Here is a 23,525-nt window from a genome sequence, read left to right as displayed (position 1 = left end):
TAACAGTGTTGACCTATAGGAAAAGCCAGTTTTAAACTGGCGACAATATCTTAGGGCAGGCTCAGACTACAACACTGAACACTGAAAGTACATGCATGTATTATAATAATGACATAGACACAGCTACAGTGCATGCAGGAGTTCCCCACATACACAACTGCCTAGATTACTGAGGGATTGCACCATCGCTCTAGGCTGCTGCGAGCTGCGAGCTGCTGCTTACCGCTGTCAAAACGGCCCAAAACGAGACAGTACTACACCGTAAAATAGGGGGTGTGGTTTGGCGGATTCGGATACATTAATTTCTCTTAATGGCTTAATTTGTCCGATACAAAACTATGGTTATAGAATTGTGAGAAAGAAGGTGGAAACTAATTGACAATTAGCCGTTTACACTGATATTATTCTCCAAAGTATCGTTACGATATTCCGGAATACACCTATATATTGAATGGTTCGGTCCGTTGCTATGCTATCTCGTGTAGACATTCTCCAGGGTGATGGAGAGGATGATGTAGTTACTCGGCCTGAAAACACAAAAAACACAACGTTGTTCGGTTTAAAACATACATCGTTTGCACCGAATTAACCGTAACAATGGCCGGTATAAGAACAGTTAACGGGAAATTCTCGGGAATCAACCCAGCCGTCAGGTAATGTTACTATCGAATTCTGTTTACAGAAACGCTTCAGTGAAACTGTCAAGCTAACATGGCTAACGTTAGCTCGAGCCGCTGTCCGTTAACAGTCGATGTTCCATCGCCAGTTGACGTTAGTAAACGGTAAAAGATAAAACGTTACGGTACCATAAAGATAATACTAACGTTAGCAAGGTGTCGAGCCAGCTATAGGTTACTCTGTCAATGATAATTAAGCGACATATTTATTTTACAGTAACACCCATCACTAAAAATTCCCCACACCCCAGTCGGTCTTTTATTGCCAAAACCTAAGGTTTACCGTAATACATAGTAGATAACTGAATTCCACCAAACATACAACAATAAAATCCGTTCATTATGACTGAAATATATCCAGCTGGCAATTTATTAGGTACAGATTGCTAAAACTAATGAGTTTAATACAGCAGCCTTGCAGTAAATCCTCCGTTATGCTATAATGTTCAGTTTATGTTGACATTGATTTATAGAGTTGCTGATTAAACTGTTTGATCATTTTGGAAGGTGTAGTTTGAGGTATAGCTTTTTGCAGAGAGGTGTTTCTATTATTTAGCGTGTTTCAAATTATAGAAACACCTGTCCTTACAAACTAACTTTATAAACTTTATGAGGGGAGGATTTACTGTTGGACTGCTGTATCAGACTGCTTTAGTTTTAACTAAGTGTGCCTAATAAACTGCCAACTGAATGTAATTCATAAGGAAGCAATGTCATTATTATAAATTGTCACATGTTGTACTTATGAGAAATCTGTGGTAATGTTTTAATCTGTCTCATGATTATAAGTGACTTTGAAATGCTGATCATACTTTTCTCATCAATGTGGAATACCAAGTCATTCCTACGGCCAAGTTCACCTGAAGTTTGACAAAAATAAATAAATAAACACAAATAAAGCCCAATTTACTGACAATCTCCACCTTAAGATGTTTTGCTGTTAACAAAGGATGAAATCCATCTATATGTTGAAGATTTTTTAAAATAACAAACTGTTATGAATACACAAGGTTAAGAATACACCTTTTAGCTCAACATACATCTGAAGGTAATGTTCATATCTAACAAAGCCATGACTGAATAGGTATTTTTTTGTGTTATTTTCTAGTTGCTGTCGCCTGCGTCAGGTTCAGTCTCTGCTCTGTGAGGGTGGTGCTACCACTCCTGATGGCATCTTGTGCTCTCTTGGTATGTTAAGTTGCAAACTTTTATCTTTAACCTTTGTGTCTTTATCTGGCCTGGTTAACTGCACTGCCAACTGCTAGAGGAAAGTGTTTTTCATAACAGATGCTGAATAAAACAGTCTATATGGCCATTCCAAAACAGTTAATGAATATTAATGCCATTTTTATGTGTTTTAGGAATTGACAGCAGATATAATGATGGGTGCACTGAACTAGCAAAATACCTGTTCTACGGACTGTATGGACGAAATCAGCTGAATTTGGATCATGTCCTAGACGAATTTCCAGAAGAAATGCTGGATGGTGAGTTCTTCAAGTGTTGTTCCTGTATTCTTAATCATATTTTTGAGCCCACTTTAGTGTTCATCTATTCTGACACATTACTTGTCTGCTTTCCAGATGTGATCCTATTGATCAAGGCAGAGTGTGTCCATCTGTACTGCAACCCTCTAAACTACAGTTACCTGTTGCCCTACGTCTCTCACTGGAGGAACCTGCATCTCTACTGCATGACAGAGGCAGAGGTTAAAAAGCTCTCTTCCTCCACCCCCATCATTCCCACTAATTACAGTTCCTGTGTGCTTAGGCTAGGAGTAGGAGCCTTATCAAGGGTATTTAGACACGTTGATCTAATTTTAACCCTTGCTGGTTCCGTGTTAGTCCTGTGAGCTGGTCCTCTTAAGGAGCTGTTAATTGTCTCATACTGTTTTGAAAATGATTGCCAGACCTTTGTCATTGCTGGAATTTCTAAATATGACCCTTTGTAGAAGTGTTTGTACTTGTGATTGTTACTCTAGAGATTGAGTCCTTTACTAAGTTTGCCATCCCCTGTAATCTTTTCATCTCCACACACAGTATGAAGATGAGGAAGCAGCAGAGGAATTCAAAATCTCCAGCTTTGTCACAATGGTGCAGGACTGCTATCGTATCGGAGTACCTTACAGCTCCCAGGGTACATATCATCACATTTTAATTTCCACATTCATTCACTACATATGTGTTTAAGAGCTAATCAGAAGTGTTCACACCCTTTCTATATAACATTACATTATAGGAAGCCCAAATACAATGTAGTTTCACCATCTTGATAGTTTGTATGGACTTTGTAGTTACATCAGTAACACAGGTAATTATACTTGCTCTACTGTTATTTTCAGGACACGTCCAAAAGTTTGATATGTTTATGGTGGAAAAGTGGCCTCTAATTCAAGCATTTGCCCTGGAAGGCATCGGTGGAGGAAGCTTTTTCACCATTAAATACAAGGTACGTTCAGATGTGTAAAAAATTATTTATATAAGAACATTTGTAGCACTATGCTTATTATTTCAGCTTGTTTTATTCATATTATATAATCCCATTTTTCAGCTTATGGATATGAGTGAGAAGCTTTGGCAGGTGTACACCAGACTCGACCCAGTGTCTCTGGACAGTCTCCTTGCAGAGGTAACACTGACTTTTGTTATTCATCTACTGTTCAAAGTGTCATAGGATTCTGTTGTATTAATATGTTAATTTTCATAGACCCATAGTTTTTAAGATGATCAGTAGTTGCAGAGTTAGGACATAATCACCTCCAACCAAAGGTTGATCTTTTTGTCCTTGTGCAGTACATTTGCCAACAATACTGACATTTTGGTGGTCACATGGTGAACTTCTTCTAATCAAAGGTCATATTTGGTGTATGAAGGTGTAAACATGATATTTTATATAATAACATTGGTGTTGTTTAATTTAGGACTTGGTTAACTTTGAGAAGCAGTGGAGTGGCTTCTTCTCCAGCATGGACCTGGAGAGCCATCTGTCCATCCTTGAGCTGTCTGAAGCTCAGGCAGGAGAGGTGAGTTCATAGCCACTTAGTCTTACAGTAATAGAACTCTCTAATGTAAGGAACATGTCTATAAAATGTTTTCTTAAAAGAGATATTATATCATCATATGAGGAGAAAATGACTGAGATTGAATGATCACTCAGCACTAGTTGTGAGTCGTGTGCTGTTTTGTGATCCCCATATTTTTTTGTATTTTCATTATTAGGTTAAAGTTCAATGGACATTTTGCCATTTGGTTTAAAACCAGCAGCACAGTATGAGAAAAGTGCATGAATGGATTGTGTATAGTATGCTCAAAAACAATATTTTATCAAAATCATGCTCAAACTACTATCAGGCTTCCTCCATCCCTTTGTGCTTCATTTATGAGTAATGGGGTATCATAAGTCAGCATCCAAGCACCCTTATGGGAGGTTATTATAGTCCACTTCCACTTTGTGCAAATTGTAAACAGAGATGGTGTAGACACAGCAAAGGTGTGGTGGAAGGAGATTAAGTTAGTGTGTGATTAAATGTGCTACTTATGCATTTGTGGTAATCTTGAGTTGACAAGAAATGCAAAGAGCATTTTCAAATGACATTGCTCTGTGTTTGATCTTAGTCAGTGGGTCTGGGTCTGCATAAAGTGTATTCTATCAATCCACAGGCATTCCGTACTTATTACTCACATGGACTGATCTCAAGCAACATCACAGATAAAAGGTATTCTTCATAATCCACAAACTGTTGTGTGTGTAGTTTGTAGAATGAAAAAATACTATAGTTTAATCAATGTTTTTCTTTTTTTCAGTAAAAGTCGGCAACCTTTTGTGCTGTTTGGGAAGCATTCCTCCGCAGAGGATCTGGAGAGCTATTCGTTCAACTTTCCCTCAGAGAGTCATCAGGTCCGCAACACAGGCCCTCAGGGTTCTACAGCCAGACACATGGTGAGAAGCAGCAGCTGAGTGAAGGAGTATGACTGCATGCTGACACTCTGTGTCCACTCTGTGGTGGTGCAGAGAACAAGTCTGTAATAGGAAACAGTATAATGTAAAAAAATGATCGAGCTAACACTGTAAACTACTTATGATACTGTAAGATCCCAAATAATGGCTGGGCACCTGCCGAAGTGGTTTAAAGAGTAGAAGGCCTTCCATTGTGAAAACTCTCCAACATTTAAAATGGCCCTGATGTAACATTTCATTTATGTGTTTTATGATGTTTTATAAATCACACTGCTCAAATTAAAGCGGGAAACTGACCTGCAGCACCACCTGGTGAAGTGTTTCGGTGCAACCAGTGATATGCAGAGCAGTGCCTTGACAAATCATCTTGAACATCAGTGCCACTGTGAAATGGGAACATGCCATGATTGGATATTTTTTGTCCATTAGGTTCTGCAGTGTGTGGCTCCCAAAGGACCTCTAGCCTGCTCTCGAACCTATTTCTTTGGGAATACCCACTCTCCATACCTTGGTGAGGTTTTATTGAATGACTTTGCTTATTTAATATTGTTCAGCTGAATATTTGTAAACGTATGAGGGTGTTTTTTTTCTATTTATTATGATTATTATTCATGGAGTACTATGCTGCAGAGTACAGTTTATTAACTCGGGCCAGTGCAGTACTAATTAATCCCATTATTTGTAATGTACTGTATTTCACCCACAGGAAATCAAAACACGGAACAAAAGAAAACAGAGGTCTTGTAAGTAATTTTGTAATTAATATTTTCCCTCTAAGCTATTGAGTAGTCACTGTTAAATGTTTGAGAGAGTATGAATGATAGAGTTTTTTTTTTCAGACTTCTATCACAGATTTATTCAGCTGCTGTTCAGGCAGTCCTTTCAGGAATCAAATGCTACTCCTGTTCCTCCAGTGCTACCAAGGTAAGACAAAAGCGCACTTATTCTAACATTTATCTTACAGCATGTACAATTACTCACTAGGAAATGTTTCTTCTTGTAGGCCAAGGATGTAGCAGAGAACACCTTTCTAGTGGCTTTGGACTCGATGAATTTAAGTCAGTACCGCAGTTTTCTCAGGTACAGATTGATTTTCATTTTTCACTGTTCTCTACTATATAAGATTTTCAGCCAAGCATGAAATGAAATGCATTGTTTGAATCAGTTTGATTGTGTGTTTTCCTGCTTCAGGTCCAAATGTGAATTCAGTATTCAGGCTGTGAACAAGCAAGGCAGGTGGGTGTTAACTAGTCCTTTTTTGTAATTTTCTTCACATCCCTTTGAAATTTTCATTGTGTTACTTGAGAAACACATACTAAATACTTCACTGCTTTCTTTAAAAATCTTTTGTAAATGTGTGATTTTTTTTTCAGGATCATTCCTCTGACTGATGAAGACAGCCGTTACGTGGTAAAAACTGTAAGTCACAGAAACATATTTTTTTGCTTCTTCAAACACAATGAAAAGACCTGTCTATACAGCTTTCCTCTTTTCCTCTGAAAAGCTCCCCATCTCGACTAATTCTACTTTTTTCTAAGGCCTCCATGACTGTCCACGACATCCCAGACCTGCAGGGGGACAGGGGGGACCTTGGCTCTGTGGTCTTCTCTGAATCCTTCTTGGAGTCCAGCATCAATATTCAGCAGAAAGGTGCAATATGGATTAGATTAGAAGTCTAATTAGAATAGATTTCTGATTGTAGGATGAAAGGAAATTTGATTTACCTAGCAGGACAAATCCACACGTAACTGTTGACAGAAAAAGACAAAAGTCGTTGTGAAACAACTGAGGACTGGTCTAAAAATAGCCTGTTTCCTGCCCCGTGGATCATATTTGTGATTCATCTTCGATGTTTGTCATTCTTTGGCTTTGTTGTTTATACTCTATTTCAAACAAATCTATTTCCTGTCCTGCAGATGGCACTGTGTCCTCAGACAGCTGCTACACCATCCTGACTACAACTGTGCCTCGCTATGCCTGCTGGCTGGTATGTGTAGAGCAAAATTTTTATTTTATATTAATGTCAAAATCAGGATCAGTGTTTTGGATACTGAATCGTTACTTAGGCATTGGAAATAAACAGTATGTATTTTCCAAAGGTTGTTTGTTTATTGTTTTTAGATGGAGTCTGATGTCAAGCAATCTGAGCAAGCCCAACGTCTCACTAAGGTGAATTCATAAGCTTTGTATACCCACTGGATTGTATATAGTATGAGCATGTGATCTAATGACCTATGACGTGTCTCAAACAGAAAGAGGAAGGCACTTGTTTGGGAACTGCTCTGACTGCAGCAGATGCTGCATATGTTTTCTCCAGCAGCCAGCTCTCCACACCTGAAGAAGGTGACACCCTCACATGTGTTCTAAAAGTTGGGAGTCATTTACTTGGGCCATTATTATACATCAGAGTTGTGATTCTCTATAATTTTTTTGTTTTTCCAAATTTTAATTTTAGGGAAGATCATTTTCTTCTCGGAGGGACTCCTGTTTATCCACTCTCAATATGGGAGCATCACTCTGTCCAAGAATCACATCAACACCCTCAAGTTCTATGATCCAGTATGTGTTTTAATAGTAATATGACTTGAAGAAAACCTATGTTCACATTATATTTTCAGTTGTATCATACCTTTGTTGTTATATTGGATCACATATAAACTTTTTCTATACAATGTCTGTTTTGTTAACTCGTTCATTATTGATTTTAAAGATAGGTCTTTACTGGCTGCCATATAAAACCATGCTAAAACATACTGTATGTATGCATATGCAGTAGAATTAATTGGAACTACTTGTGTGTCCTCTTCTTACCAGGACTCTAGCACTGTGGCTTCTCTCTTTGTGGAGTATGAGAGCAGCCTGCTCCCACACCTCCCGTTCCCTCTCCACAGCTCTGACCAGTGTCTGGTCTTTGCACTTCAGCCCAGATCTAAGAGCCACAGGGCCTTCTATTCCAAGGTAAGAACATAAACTCATGTTTATTCTGTTGAATCAAATGTTTTGGCTTTTGCTATACAGTAATTAAAAATGTTTTGTCAAATATTTGACTTCCATTATTAAATATGAAGTCGGAGGGATGTATGATTACAAGATAGGATTTGGTTTTGTGTTGGTTCTTGGATGATGGATTACGTAAAACAGAAATGTTTTCAGCCTTCTTTTTTATTTTATGCTCATCAAAGATACAGCTTCCATTGTATGACCCTCTTCTTTCTTGGCTCAGGTTTTGTCAGTGTGGCAAAACTCTGAATCTGGACTCACTCTGCAGTTGCTGGACCAAAGCCAACTGACCTGGACTCAGAAAAAAATGTAAGGCAACATCATTTTGTTTACCAGTTTCATCTGTCAGTATGAATAGCTGTCATTCAAATACATCTTACCAGACCCTTTCTCGTAATGACAGTGAGATTTTGATAGTCCTTCAGGTTGTCTAATACATATTACTTATTGACATTGAAACTGTGCATTTCAAATCAGTCTTTGTCTACAAAATAGTTAAAAAAGAAATTCTAATCACTTTTTTCCTTTTAGGCACACCAGGCTGCAGAAGCTGCATGACAGTCAGGAACCGCCAGTGGCCAAACGTAGAGGCAGCCTGAAGACTTCATACTCTCAGCTTCCAGAGCAGGACATGTTAGTACACACAGAGCAGTCACATAGCAGAGTCCTTCAGAGTGGGACTGAACTAGTAATAAAACCTGATGCTGCTGTAGGTATTGCTTAATCATGAGTATGTATTCCCAAAATAGTATTTAAGCCTCTGTTTCTTGATACAGCGTTTTCATCAGTGCTGACCATTTGCATAGGTCTATCCTGCTGGGAAAAGATATAGAAGATAATGCAGCTTCATTATCAAGCCTAAAGTAAACAGAACACACATTTTCTGTACAATCAATATAGCTAAAACAAAGAATACAACATGCAGGGGTAACTAAGTGCTTCTTGGCAGCTTCTTAGTCTTTCTAAATCGGTCCTACATCTGTCACCTGGTATAATTAGACATCCAACTGTTTTAAGCATTTGTACCCAAAATAAACAGAATGTACAGTGCTTATAAAATTAGTCACTCTCTTGTGCACAACTTTGCATTATCAGTCTCACTTCTAAAACCCCTGTTTCACCAGAGATAAAAACTGAGCTAGAAATTTACAAGAACTGGAGTAAATGCAAATAATGAGAATTAAAGACATTGCTGTTAGATTGAAGTATGAAGTCTTAGCTGTAAAATTGTAGCATGCACTTTGGTCCATTACCGCACAAGTACATAATCAGTCACAAAACACATTTATGTCTAGTCATGCCAGTGAGTTGTATCCCCGTACTGATTGCTGCATTCTGTCCCTCACTAGGTTTCTTCAGCACTTTGCCCTGAGTAGCATTAGTCCAGAGCCCATTCTGTATGACCACCTGGGAGTGCTGTTCCCTTCTGCAGAGCTTAAGAACCCAATCAATGGCCAGAGAGACAAGGTGAGCACATTGACTATGGTGCAGTGGCTATCCTCTTGATAATAATGTCGAGGTAAATAATGTTTTTGGTTCCTACAAAGAATTCTTGCCCCTTTGGCATCCTAGGTTAATTATAGTAATGCTGATGAAGTTAATTTCTGATGTGGGCTTTTTAATGTGTGTAAAGGTTGTTATTACCATCATCACTGGACTGCCAGGAAGCCATAAGAAGAGACTCTGCAACTTCCTGGTCCAGCTGAACAAGGAACGTGGAAGGTACAAGCAACTGCATCCAACAGCATGCTCTTTGTTATATTTTTTGCTTGTTTTTCGTACATACAGTGTAGTGATTTTATTCTAGCAATAATAACAATGACATTAACAAGACTTGCAACACAAACTACTAATACAAAGTTATTTTTCATTACGCCCGTAGGTGGGTGGTGTACGAGCCTGGTCCTGACAGCTGTGACAGCTTCTCAGCCTCTCACCTACAGCAGTATTTGTCCAGCTTCCTGGAGAGCCAGAGAGGCCCAGGAGGCAAACCCCGTCTGTTGGTGCTCTCACCTGGGTAAGAAAGCCTGCTGAACAGCTTGATACAGCTGGGAACTGAGAAGTCGAGACTAATGCAGGGGAGCTTAGCTGAGCTAAAAACACAATTGCCTATTTTTAAGAAGAATTATTTCATCTGATAGCCATCCTTCAATATATGTAATATGCAGATAATTTCTTCTTAACTGCATAAAACATGCATAGTATCTATATGTATTTAGAGGTTTTATTAACTTTATTTTTGATAACTAATTTTTGTAGTGTTACATAAAGTTAAATAGACAATTCCATCTATTATTTAACGTTTATCATTCTATGTCAAAATTTGTTAATGTTCCTACTTGTACAGATACACAGATGTCCTGGATGTGGTCCAGGCTGTGCTTTTCCACCCTGACCCAGTTGTCCAAGCGTGTTTCACCATTGGTGCTGTCACTGCCTGTGTGGACCCGTTTGCTTCCTGTTTGGAGCACAGGTGAGATTTCTGTCTCCTCTAGGCTGAGTCTCAACTCTGCTGCTGTTAAAAACAAACAAAATAAGCTTTGAAAGCCGCAAGTAAATGTTTTCAGATTAATTAGGTTACCATTTAACAAAACCCCACAATTTACTTGAGTATATGTCTCAATCCTGCTGCAGCTTCACGGTAAATGCCCTCCTAGCAGGACTTCCCTGCTGCTTTTCACTGTTTTTATCAGATTCCCTATGACTGGAAAGCTTTTACTTTCAAGCCACTGAAGAATACTTCATCAGAAATTTGTCCAGTGAGAAGCAAATATACGCCACCCATAGGCTTGCATTTGCAGTGGATTTGGTGACCCAGTTTCATGACAAAAAACTTCTCATATCACTCCTGTAGCAGAATCCATTATTTTGCTCCATGTCCATGAGCTTGGTATGTTCCACACCTATTTTAGTTTTTAGCACAATTAGCTGCTTATATTTTCTGTTTGCGATCAATGTAGTTGCATGTAACATATATGTAATATATGTAACCATATTTTAGCTTATTTTGCGAAACTAAAGAGGTTAAATAAGCTGAAACATACTAGTGACTGTTACTGAAATATAAGTTCAGGATTTTCAAGTAACATATGGACACACCAGATAATGCAGACGGGGCTGAATGTTGATAAATTGTTGAACCACTGGAGGTTTCCAGGACGAGGTTACATGACACTTTTAGCTATTAAAACTCAAGGCTGGGTCCCCTTTACAGAGAGGATCAGTCCTACATTTAATCTCACTCTCCTTTTGTTACAGGCTTTAGACGTAGCTTACAGAGCTTCTCACTGTCATAGATTGACTGAGCTGCTCCACACAATATGACATACCACTCCAGTTAATAGACTGTTTTCCCACTGTACAGCCAAGCTGGTGTGGCCAGTGATACATACATACAGATGAAGTCAGTCTATAGGGTTTAGTTTTTACAACATTCTTTTAGAACCCCTCAGAATTCAACTGAAAAGTCAGTATGTGATAAAACAAATGCCCTGGTAAGCAGCTGAAGTATTATCAATTAAGTCTGCACAGTAACACTCATAAATACTTGAGGATATATGCAGGAAAAAATTGAGGCGGTTGCCTAGTGAGCTAAGCTTTAATAATAAATCTAAAGGGTGTTTTGGATCTTGTGCTATTTAAACATGTTGTGATGTTCCTCCATTCAAACACTGACAAGCCCTACTTGGCTCAGCAGTGGAAAAATGTGTAATAAGAGGTTTAGTTGGCAATGTGGTTATCGCTTTTTCCATTTGAGGCATCTTCAACAAGACCCCTATCACTGTCTGTTGCCATAGATTGTGTAGAGGTCTGTGGACCCCTACTATGGCGCTAATTGGGTGTGGTTAGCCCAGCTTAGGCCTGACCTGCCTGTCACCCCCCTCTGCATAGCCCTCTAATCCCCCAGATCCACATGTGTGACCTACACACCCTCCTCAGTGAAGCTCATCAGTCAGTCATGATCCATTCTTTGTGATGGATGTAGACAGTTCATTACATCAGGACAGGAAAGATAAATGCCTTTCAAATTGCTGATCCCCCAGCCTCCCCCCAGGCTCACTAAGAGCTGCAGGGGAGGGTCTATAGTGGCTGGAGGGGGACTTGGCTCAGAATGGTTATTCAGAAAGTGGTGTATAACACTGATCGATTTGAAAACTCAGGATAAATTATGTTAAGATTAAATGAGATTACAGAAAGCTTTTACATTGGTCAGTTGCCAGTCATAGTCATGATGTCATCCTATGAAAAATGCCTCACGATGGATAACCGGCTTGCTAGCCAAGGGCCATAACATGGAATTAGTCTGTTTATTGCTGCACAACTTTGGCAAACACCCATTAGTCATAAATAGAGTTATTGTTAGTGATGATATTGTGGAACGAGACATGGGTTAAAATAAAAAGGACTGTTAACTAAATGAATTAAACACAGCTGTCTGTATATGTGTCACTCAGGTAAATAAACCTTTTTTTCAACCTAATCTCTCCACAGTGCAGCTGGGACCATTTTAGTAAAAAATAAGATTTGCATTTGACTGATAGCTAGGAGGTAAATATACAGTATGTACTGCATATTTAATGTAAGTTCTTCTGTCTCTTGTCTTTTACCTTAGGTTTGCCTTTCCAAAGCTGTTGGAGCAATGCAGCCAAGGTAAGTCCTGTCCATGCACTGCTCTAGTCTCTGCTTTCTCAACAATATACATCCACTTCTTTCACGGAACACTGAGGAAACACCATATTGATATTCACTGATATTGATTTTTTCAGATGTGTAATGCTCTTTCAGAAGTTGTTCAACATAGTCATTCCCAATACATGTCATTCTGCCAGGTTGTACAATATAACTGTTAAAGGTCAAGAAATGTATGATTTTTGTCAAATGAAGTCCTGAGGAGAAGTTGTACATGTATGACAAAATAAAATAATAAGCCATGTTCTCACTGTGAAGTAGAAGATTAGAGATCCGACACAAACACCCAGTGAAGAAGTGATATATTCGTATGGGTGACTGGGCTTTGTTGTTAGATTTTTTGACTTGTGAAATGTGTTGGCAATTCCATGCACCCTCCAGCAGCACCATCCTACATCTTTGACTGTTTAAAGTTGCTAAATTGGAATCTACTGTCTCATCAACATATAACACAAATATATGAAAACCATTGTGTTATATGAAAAACAGAAGATCTTTGTTCAGCTATGAATATCAGACATTTCAAATAAAAAAGTGAAACATGTGGAAGTTAACTTTGTCACACAGAGCCCTGTACAGTGATCATGAAACATCACCCATCCTACAGCTGTCCCCCACTGTCACTGTCACAGCACAATGTTGAAGATAAGGTCTGGGGATACTGTAATATGAAAATGTAAAGGCTCAGCAAGAAATTGCTGTTCAGCAACTCATCACCCCAACCACTACAGTGCACACAATCCATGTTCCATCCTGTACTCTGAAGTGACACATTAAAGATTTTATTTGGGTTTACTGCCACCATTGCTACTGGAACCAGAAAATCCCAATTTGGGCAGCAGAGGAAAAGTCTGGGTGACACTCAGATGGAATGATGGATGCAATGGAGCAACCACTGCAGTTTAATCTGTCACAGAATTACTTTTTGTTTCTTTTCTTTCTTAAAAGTTGTTTTGAAGTATTCAAAATGTCAGTTTCCCCAAAGCCCTCAGCTTACAGGCAGGATACAGCAGCAGTGCTGCCAGTAAATCAGACACAGTGTAAAATATGGTATTTCTGCAGCGGCTACACAGACATTGTATTTTCAGGAAAGCGAGCCAGTTTCTCCTGGAATTCATATTCCCTTTTTGTGCCTCGTTGTATGTCAGGTATTGTGAGTACAGTGGTGTTCACCGGGCTGACAGCAGAGCAGAAGCACCCTCTCATGCAGCATGTTCAGCAGTTGGTACGCTCTGCCAACCCCACTGCAGCCTTCATACTAGCAGAGAGAGGAGCTGTCACCAGGTAGGCACCCACAGAATCATGATCAATGCTGCAAACAGTCATTTAACTGCTTTTATCTTCACCTAAAATATTCACTCAAGGCAACATTTTATTCTGCTTTGAGAGTCTGATGTTTAAATCTTTTGGGTCACTGTGCTCAGCAAGCACAGGGATCTGTCATGAACATTTCCCAAAGCATTCTCTAATTAAGAATCTTTCATTGTTGTAGTTAAAAACCCATTATGGATAGAAGACATTTTCATAAGTTCTTATGTGGTATTTTTATGCTGTATTTGTATATTTTTATATACTTTGTTAGTCCAGTAGACCACTGTAAAGTTAAGAGTTAAGTATTCACTCTTGAATGTTTTTCTTTCTTGATTAGGAATGAAGATGTGAATCTGATATTGTCTGAGAGCAGCTTCAATGAGCCGCAGATGCTGAGAGCACGTTATGTTCTCTACCCTGGATGGTAAGACCCTCATTCTAAGTTCCACTCTACTCATTGTGACCCCCGTGTGTCCTCATGTGTCCACACTCAACCTTTTGGCCGCTGAGCGACAGATTGGCGTTGATTCCTGCCTCAGCGTTCCTCAGTCCTGCCTCTCCTCCCTCCCTGCAGTTTAATTGCTACTCGCTGCAGTGGTGGGGGTATCGACTGCTGATTGCTGTAAAACCCCTCAGGGCATCTTGTGTTCTATCACCAGCTGCCTCCTGGCAGCACAGTAACAAGCTGTTGGCCATGCAGTTGCCATGTACACAGAGGGGGTCTCCTTCCCTTTGGATCTGGTCCACTCAGCCTTCATGCCTCAGTGGTCAGCCTAATATGAACCTCTGCTAAATCCTCCCCTCAGATCATACACTGGATATCTGGCCAGAGTCTGGCCCTTTTGATTTACTCATCTTCAGGCTTTAATTTGTGTGTACTGTATGTGCATGTGAGTGTGTTTGAGATGCTTCTTAGACATCCTTTGCTCTAGCTAGCAACTTTTTCACCTGCTGATAAAAGTATCTACATTTACAGATTCATCATCCACTTCCCCAGCTTTACTAGCAAATCACATTCACTGGCCTCTTTCCTGTGGGCAGCTGGTAGAGTAAACAACTTTCCAGCCAAAGACAAAATGTAGCACAAACATTTGGCTTGCTCTGGACTTAACTTTCTCACCATTTCTGTAATGTGCATGTGTTCTGTGTTTCAGGTGCAAAGGGCGCTTCTTCTCTGGTTCTGGGTCTCTGGTCCTCAGCCAGCAGCGCGTGGCTTTCAACCGGCCCCTAGAGAGGCCTCTGTTTGTCACCCACTGTAAAGGTGAGATGGAAAGAAAGCACCCCCCCCCCCCCCCCCTTTGACTCTTACATGTGACAGAAGCGCCAGATATGAGCTGGCAGGGTTTGATGATGATTACATAAGCTGCCTTTCCCTCCAAATATGGAAATAACTGAGGTCTCAAAGTACTTGTCAGCCGTTGCTGTGAAATAATCTCTTTTCCCAAAGGATGCACTTACGACATCTTGCTGCCAATTTTGCTTTTCAGGAAATTGTTGATAATTATTATTGTTAAATCCTTCCATTTGTGTCACATTACTCATTGCTAAAACTCTGCTTATTTTTCTGTAGCGTTGAAGTCATCACTAAGGCCAAGCCCCTTCCGAGGAAATGTGTACAATGTTTGGGGAAAAGTCAGATTTTCTGGTAGGAATTACACATTTTCATTTTATTTTTTTCTTATAAAATACGCTGTCACTTTTTCTAACTTTAAATTTTCAGTTCAGATTTCGAATTCCAGAGGCCTTAAGCATTACTAAACAAATGTGACTTCTTTCCTTGGTAAAATATTTGACCTGCATTTGCATTTCCCGCTTTTGGGAATTATTAGAGAAAAGGTTGCCCTCAAGGCAGGCAAGAAGCTCCTGACGGTAGGAATATTGCTCGGTTGTTGCTCTGGTGTCTGGTGTTTAGAATTCAGCTCATAGTTCACTGGTTTGGTTTCCTCCACATAGTTCTCTCACTCCTTTTTTCATTTAAAGACCTGTGTAGAGTTGTTGCATGAGGAGAAAGTGCAGATGACTGTGAGGAGATGTGCAGAGAGTGTGCAGATATTTGTAGAGAGTTTGGAAGATGCAGGCGTATGGGAACGAGTGTGGAGACTGTATGATCCTACGACAAATGCTCATAGTCCCTTAGTGTCAAGTGTGCATCTCAGTCACCGTCTGTAGGGGAGTGTATCATTTACATCACTTTATATTCAGTTATTTTACTTTAATTTAGTTGTTGTATTTAGCTGTTGTACATCTAACACATATTTTATATTAAGTTAGGACATATTTGACATATTTTTATCTTGTTTTGTACTCACGTGAGTTCTGTGAGCCATTTTGGGATCAGAGGGGCTGTATGGATGTTGAAACATTAACACCCCACCAACAGCATGCTGTTACCATATGAAGCTGCTGTAGCAGGTGTTTCACAAGGTGAGAACTGTTTTTGCGACTTGGATGTGAGCTCCTTCATCTCTGGAACCTCCAGACTCAGAACAACTGATGGAGGTGAGCTACAACACAGTGAGTGGGAGCCTGAGCATTGTCTCAGAACAGAGCATTGACCCTCTCACCCTGAGGCCCAAAGAGACCAACACTTCCTGCTTCCTGATCTTTGATGGCATTGGCCTCACTGAGGATGGACTGAAAGAACTGGCTCAGACTGTGCACCAAGCAGGTAGACATTAAAATAGCCCCACTTTTTTTGATGGCAACACACACTGAGACTTGTGTATAGATCTATTATCATGGGTATTATCAGTCAAGTTATAAAGGAACAAAATGTTGTGTAACTGCAAGGCTATTTCTGTTTGGTTTTTACAGAGACAGACAAAGAAGCCCAAGAAGACTGACAAAACTCTTTCACCACACGAAATCAAGACTATACATGTGAGTGTGTTTATATTTATAATTTTAATGTAACTTTATATTTACCAGTTGTGGGATTTTGTGTGCACTCAACTGCATTAAAGCTATGCTTTGGAATTTTGTCGACTTGGAGCGATGAGCTTATGAGCTAGCACCTGCTTTGTTTGTACCTATATTGAATTACTAGCATGCACGTAAGCACCTCCCTGCTGATGGTTTCATGCTTTGTGGCTATAAGAAATTTAGCAGTATGCCAGCAAAAGATGGGGAATAAGAATAGTTCTGGCTGATGAAAAAATGCATGTGAATAATGCAGGTTTAAAAGTATTCAAAATTTGCCTTGCAAATTTGTGGAATTAAATGAATTCAACATATCTGTTAGGCCCCATGGATACATGGATATATGTTTTGTGACAAACAATGAATGTAAACATAACTGGATTTGTTTACAAGAAAGCTACAGGTTACCTTTTACAGTAAGTTTATTATCAATAGCTGCCACTGAAAAATGTGAAGAGAATTACATCTTTGACGTTAGATACAGTGGCTTCAGAAAGTCTACAGACCCCTTCTCTCTTAATTTAATTTTGAATTAATAAAATTGACATTGACAAGGCAAAAATGGTAGAAGTTTAGAACCACTAGGACTCTCCCTAGAATAGTGATCCAGGCAAACAGGGGGGTGACCAAGAACCCAAGGGTTGCTCTTACAGAGCCTCACAAGTCCTCTGCAGATGTGGCGGAGCCTGTCCTAAGGATGACCATCTCAGCAGCACTCTATCAATCAGGCCTTTAAGATAGAGTGACCAGACAGAAGCCACTTTGAGCAAAAGGCTCATGACAGTGCTTGGAGTTTGCCAAACATCATTTAAAGGAGTCTGAGAGCATGAGGAGAGAAAAAGAAAAGATTCTCTGGTCTGATGAGACAAAAATTGAAGCCTTTGGGTAGAACTTATCTTCTAAAACAGCCTGGGCTAGGTCGGGAACTGTTCTAGTCAATAAAGCTGACTGAAGGTTGATTGATATTATATGTTTCTGTTCAGATGACCAGGCACTTGGACCCACTACCACCAGGTTACTTCTACAATGGTTATCAATATGTTGACATCTTTGGAGAAAAAAGAAACTTCCATCCCAGTATCCTTTTGTAGTGGTCACTGTCTATTGTTTAACCCCAGTCTGTCACTCAGGCTTTTCCCCCTAAGTTTTAGTTTCTAAAACAAAACTAGGTACCCTTAAAACAAACCCAGTACAGTGGATGTGAGTCTGTGTAGGGATTGCTACTGTGTTTGAAAAGTCATGGGAAATTATTACTGTTTGAGTGACAAATATAGATATGCACTTGACTTAGTGACCCAGAAAAGTAATGAATAATTCTGAATCTTTATGCAGATCTGCTTGTATCTGTATTCACTGTTGTGTGTGGTGATGCTGTTTCCCGTACATTGCTGTTACTGCAGACATGGAAGAGTTTATAAAAGAGTACATCGCCGAGGCCAACAAAGAGATCGAGCTATTCAACCGTCAGCTGGAGCTGCAGGGACAGCCTGACCTGTTTGATCCATGATAGAATCTGTGTGTACGTCCACTGACTCCATCTGTCTTATTTAACTCAAATGCAACCACTCTGGGAGGGTAGGGAGGGCACAGGGGTTATGTACTCAACACTCCACTAGAATGGTCCATGTGTGTTCACGCCACACGCATCTGCAGAAACTGCTGCTGCTAGAAATCCATTCATTATCTATGTATGATGTCACTTTGTTTCCTAATTTGGTGGCATGAAAAGGATGAGTGGAGGCGAGCTTTTGAACAATGACATCACTCATCAGAAGCCAGTTATGTCATGGCATGGCTGTTTGCCTTACTTCCCTCTGCAACACCACTGACTGTGCTGTTAGCACTTTGGCGAGTTAGGTATCATATTTATCAAATGAAAGTGGCAAATTGATGTGGTCACTTGTGTCAATTCAAATTAAGACGCTTTTGTCGAGAGATGAGAGTTGTTCACAACTGCAGACGAATCTGAAACATAACGCAACACAAGACTCCATCTTTAAACCAGTGTGATTGTGCCACTAAGCCTACAAGCTATGAGACTTTCACAATTGAAGGGAATTTCCAGCCGCTCACTCCCACAGCTTGTGCGTTTCTGTTTATCACAGTTGGCAAATTAAAGCCTCTATTTCTGGACAGGCATGGATAGCCGTGTGATTCTGGTGGGCTCCCTGGTGGGGTTTCTCAAGAATCGCTCCTCCTCTGTTGTCACCCAATCCATGGCCCACCTGTTAGCTTGTCTGTGTGCCGTGCTGCAGCAGAGGGGGCGCTTGGCCATGGAGCTGTAAACATTGGGCAGCCTGTTGGCTGCAGACAACTGATGAATGATGCCATTAATCACATAGCTATACGCCACCCCAGTGCTTTATTTTAAGACTCCTAAAGTGAATCTAATGAAAGTGCAAAAAAGCAGACTCTTCAGTCCCAGCAGCAGAGTGTTGTAGTTAGAAAACAACTGAGGCTGTCAAGAAACACACTGAATCACTGTCCACCAAAAACACTTCCTTAAAGCACTGTGTTCTGTTCATTATAATGCTGCTTGTTAACAGTGAAAAACCAGGTAGACACAGAAAGTTGACTTAAGCCTCACTGCAGACAGGTGTGGATCATTCCTTTCACTGTTTTGGTCAAAATGTTATATTTGTTATAAATGTGAACATTCCCATTAGTTTTTAATAGTTGGGGTCACTACATTTGGGTAGGACAAAGGGAAAATGAAATAATCTGGGGAAACTGGTAAGGTTTGGGTAAATAGGAGTAGGTAAAAGGTATAAGGCTTTGTATCAGTGACGTGATGTCGCAGAGAATCAGACTTAATGTTCTGTTTAAATCAGTAGTTATGCTACTATTTTCTCTGTAATTGTGTGTCACACTAATGTTCTATGCATGTCTTCTTCTTATCAGGGTTCCTACACAGGTTTTAAAATTCTATGACTTTATAGAAAAAAGTCAGTCATTTCTGAGGAAAACCTGTGTTGCTGTCATTTGTACAACTGCACATTTGAGTTTGAGATCCAGTTAAATTTATAAATTGTGCTTTCCCACCAAACAAGAATTTCAAAATAAATGCGTGGTGTAATTTGAAAGTTGAAAATGTGTAGGAACCCTGCTGGAATCTCTGGAGATTTGATGGCTTTCATTCATTATGGGGTCAGCAGTGTAACATGCAGACTAACTAACTTAACAATCTTTGGATAAAGTGGTGCTAGGTTTGTCTTGAATGAATTGATAGTGACAAAGGAACATTAAAATGCACATTGAAGTGTGCACATACTGCTGCTACTACAATGGTACGATATCTTACATTGGCCTTTGCACACTTTACCAAAAAATTGCCTGTACTCATAAAAGAGTACTGTGAGATTGTTACCATGTCAGATAAGAGAGGAAGGAGCTGAGAGCATATTTTAAGTCCGTAGTCCATAGTCTGATTCAGGGGAATTGGGAAGCAGAGGGGAGAAATGCTTGCTTGCAAGGTGAACACTTATTCACTGTTGTTAGATTCTTATCCAAACAGATATTTTTAAATCAGTGTTGACCTCAGTGTATTTTGGGGTGCCATTCACAACGCTGGGTATGCCATGTTTTGCATGTCTGACAGCATTGTCAACAGCCAGTAAAATTGAAATAATCTAAATTTTTGTTTTCAGCCAGTAAACAAACAAAGAGTGATAACATTGTTAGCAAATTATTTCCCCCCAGATAACCTGTGTGCATCTGTGCAGATTCAAATAATCCTAAACCTGAACTCAACCAGACACTGCTGGCCCCATCCGTCCTCTCATTAGAGTCTACTATGATCTCAACAAGCCATACCACCTTATGCTAGATGTGCCACTGTCTTTTAGAAGAATAATGCATTGCATAGAATAGCATATAACACAGCAATGAAGTATGCCTCTAACATTTATTACCCTGGCATGTTCCAGATAGCCAGCAAAGGAGGGGTTCACATGGAGAGGAGGAGCTTAACCCAAGTTACTCATTCCATGAACTTCTCTCTTTCAATCCTTCTCTATCACTCTATAAAAAAGTGCAATTGTACCTTGTGTTTTTATATATTCTACTTACAGTACCCTCAAATAGCTCTTTAAGGACAAAGCTGAGCAAACAAATGAGCTGCTAAATTCTCAGTCTCTCACAGCTTGTATTCTGTGGTCTGATGGATTCTGGCTTTGAGTGCTTGTATCTCAAATAACACCATAAAGGGTCTTAATAGCAAGAGAGAGGTTTTGTCGCAAAATGAGATGCTGCTTGAAAAAAAAAAAGAGCATTACCTCTGCTTGCAAATGACTGATAGAACAAAATGCAAACAGGTCACAGTGCTTGTTTTTAAGCGCAGGATAATATGTAACATAAATCCTTTTGTTGACAAAATGATAACTCTTGTTTAAGCTGGATCCCCTGTTTAGCGATTCAGAGATGCACTCTCTTAAGCCGTCTGTTTTGAGTAACAGTTGCTGTCATTCTGCTGTTATGTAATACTGCAGAGGCTTACCTTGATTGACAGTGAAATAGCTGTGAGCCTGATGTATGGAAGACTGAAGGTGCCACAAATTGAAAGCTGCTATACATGTCAAAGAGCAGAGAAACTGAAAACATTATTGGCCAAGAGATCAAAATATAGTCCTTAAAGAGTTGAGGGTTATGTAAGATGTTTGTGATATTTAAATCAAATTAACACTAACACATAGACACACACACACATACACAACTACTACTACAAGTATGTCTGTACTATTTGCATGTGTTGAGATGTCATGTGAATATGATACCACATATATTCTGACAAAATTGCCTTTCACCAAACTGGTACAACAAAGAGAAAATTATCACATTTATTTTACATATCTGCTAAGAATTTGAATTACCTCGAAACAACAAATAGTATTTTTATAAGACTGTGAATTGAACATTCTAGATGCAAGCAAAATGTCTCTTTTCGCACAAGCTACAAAAGGCAAAAGCAGATGCAATTTTTTTTGTAGACAAAACAAAAAAAAAAACTCGAAGAGAATCTGATCGGTTGTGAGATGTCAGGTTTCTCTGATCCAGCAGTGCCTTGGCTACGGCTAAGAAAAAGCAGAGATTAAAGCTGCATTCAGAGCTCCATCCCTCTCCCTGTCACAGGGGGAGGAGGTGTTGTCAGGCAAGGATCCATCCTTCAACAGTGTTGGTGAAAGGAATCCATGGAGTTGTTCTTTAAAGCAATGTGTTTTTACTAAGCCGGAGGGTAAAGTAGACAGGGTCACACAGGGGGAAGGCCACTGGAGGGCTCAGGACGATTCAGGTGTTCTTGCAAACTAACCAAAAAGATGTTGGAATATAGACTGGGTTTCACATGAAGTACTGAAATCAGTACAGTTCTGATATTTAAGAATATTTATGTTGGTACAGTGGTACATTTCTTGGTTTGTTTTGGTTTATTATATGAGTTACAGACCAAATACAAATGATTAATTTAATGAAAATGCACATAAGATAATGGGAAATGGAAATGTTTCTCTTGTTTATGCTCAGCCGTAGTTGGGATGCAAAACTTGAATGTTTTGTATCAAAGTGCAGACAAATAAAATATGAGGATTGAGTTTGTAACTAAAGTTGGGTGACCCCTACTTATTGCACATTGGGGGCCCCAAGAGCCCTCCACAAGCCTCCCTGTGTGACTGCTACATAGCTCTCTGGCAGACCGAGCACCCTGGTGTCTTCATCCTGTATGTGGAGGCTAGCAATTTTGTAGCTGAAGTTATAGGACAAAAACAAAGTTTGGTGTTAATTGGTTTTCTATGTAAAGTTGGGGAAACGTGATGTCCTTGCACTGCAATGTGATGACGCAGTGTAAGGGGGTTTTGTTCTTTTCTATCTTTGCAATTGGCTCCAATGTTCAAAAGGGCCAATAATGTGGAATGTATGCGCTTCTTGAAGAAGTTGGTATTTCTATGGTATTTTTGTGCTCATTGGAGAAAGGCGGCTTGGAAATGGATTTTTAACTGACCAAATATTTCTCAGCCCTCAGGGGACTGTTGATACTAATTGTTTGGGCTGTTCTGTCCTATCAAGGTTAAAAGGGAATCACATGCTCCTCACCCCACAGTCCTCACAGACAGCGAGAGGAAGCTTCTCAGGTGTACTTATTATTTCCATACCTGAGATTACATATTTGCCCTATCAAACCCAAGTGTTATAGAAGAAGATGGGGGTGAAATTGTGGTTAATATCCTCTGTCTGTAGCTACATACTGGCTGGCCGCACAGCTGTGTATAAAAAAAGGATGTTGTTACTTGTGTCAAGGAACACTAACGATTGAAGTTGTGAGGTGTTTGATATCATGATGGCAAAATTAGATCTGGGAAAAAAAAGCAAAGGGCTGATTTCTTCTCCCCTATCTACAGGCCGTCCAAAGTAAGAGGAAAAAAATAACTTCTTATGGTCTATTGTGATGAGAAGCATGAAAGAAAAAAAAGTTCAACGTTCAACTTCAAAAGTGCCAAACTGACTTCCACATTTTGTTTTGAGGATGTTCACAGAAAGTGAGCGAAACTGAACTGCATTTGCACTAAACTACTGTAACTTCTGTTTTTTTCCTGTGACTGATGCTTTTATAATCTAATTGTTGTATTTATTGCACCTCGTAATCCATTAAATATTTATATGGTTGATCTGCATTTGTTCTTTTATCACTTGATGCAATGTTTAGTCAGTGAAATTTCACTTAAAGGTCTATATTCTGTTGCTGTACTTTCTTTGTGTGGTAACGGTTGTGCTCTCAGATGTCAGCAGACATGTGCGGCCAGTTCAGCATAGTGGTGGATTTGTCGCCTGGTGAGACAACATGAATTCACCCTGAGCATCCAAACCCTGTATCAGCACCAACTGAGGCGGGGAGGTCTGTCATTGAGACTTGGAGAGGTAGACTAAATAGAAACTGTCTCTGGAGTGTGTATCAGGGAGTGTGTGTGTGTGTGTGTATTTTGT

At 39.7% G+C, this 23,525-nt stretch overlaps 1 protein-coding gene across 1 annotated transcript; it reads left to right on the top strand.

The window, feature by feature from the left end:
• The first annotated feature begins 383 nt into the window (after positions 1 to 383).
• Positions 384 to 23,207, top strand: dnaaf9 (dynein axonemal assembly factor 9). Its single transcript, XM_018685510.2, is given in 38 exon segments — positions 384 to 653; positions 1,786 to 1,865; positions 2,039 to 2,164; positions 2,261 to 2,385; positions 2,717 to 2,813; positions 3,019 to 3,125; positions 3,228 to 3,305; positions 3,598 to 3,699; positions 4,337 to 4,392; positions 4,481 to 4,616; positions 5,064 to 5,145; positions 5,341 to 5,377; positions 5,474 to 5,558; positions 5,638 to 5,714; positions 5,826 to 5,870; positions 6,008 to 6,053; positions 6,173 to 6,284; positions 6,551 to 6,621; positions 6,756 to 6,803; positions 6,887 to 6,977; positions 7,090 to 7,193; positions 7,449 to 7,592; positions 7,858 to 7,943; positions 8,166 to 8,267; positions 8,984 to 9,101; positions 9,268 to 9,356; positions 9,517 to 9,651; positions 9,982 to 10,107; positions 12,247 to 12,284; positions 13,472 to 13,607; positions 13,972 to 14,058; positions 14,789 to 14,895; positions 15,205 to 15,279; positions 16,114 to 16,277; positions 16,279 to 16,302; positions 16,449 to 16,514; positions 17,537 to 17,630; positions 17,954 to 23,207. Coding segments are annotated over 38 exon segments (3,459 nt in total). The 5' UTR covers positions 384 to 597; the 3' UTR covers positions 18,061 to 23,207.
• Positions 23,208 to 23,525: the final 318 nt, after the last annotated feature.

The sequence above is a fragment of the Lates calcarifer genome, linkage group LG19, assembly GCF_001640805.2.
Source record: "Lates calcarifer isolate ASB-BC8 linkage group LG19, TLL_Latcal_v3, whole genome shotgun sequence".
NCBI lineage: Eukaryota > Metazoa > Chordata > Actinopteri > Centropomidae > Lates > Lates calcarifer.
This window is presented reverse-complemented; position numbering and strand designations above follow the sequence as displayed.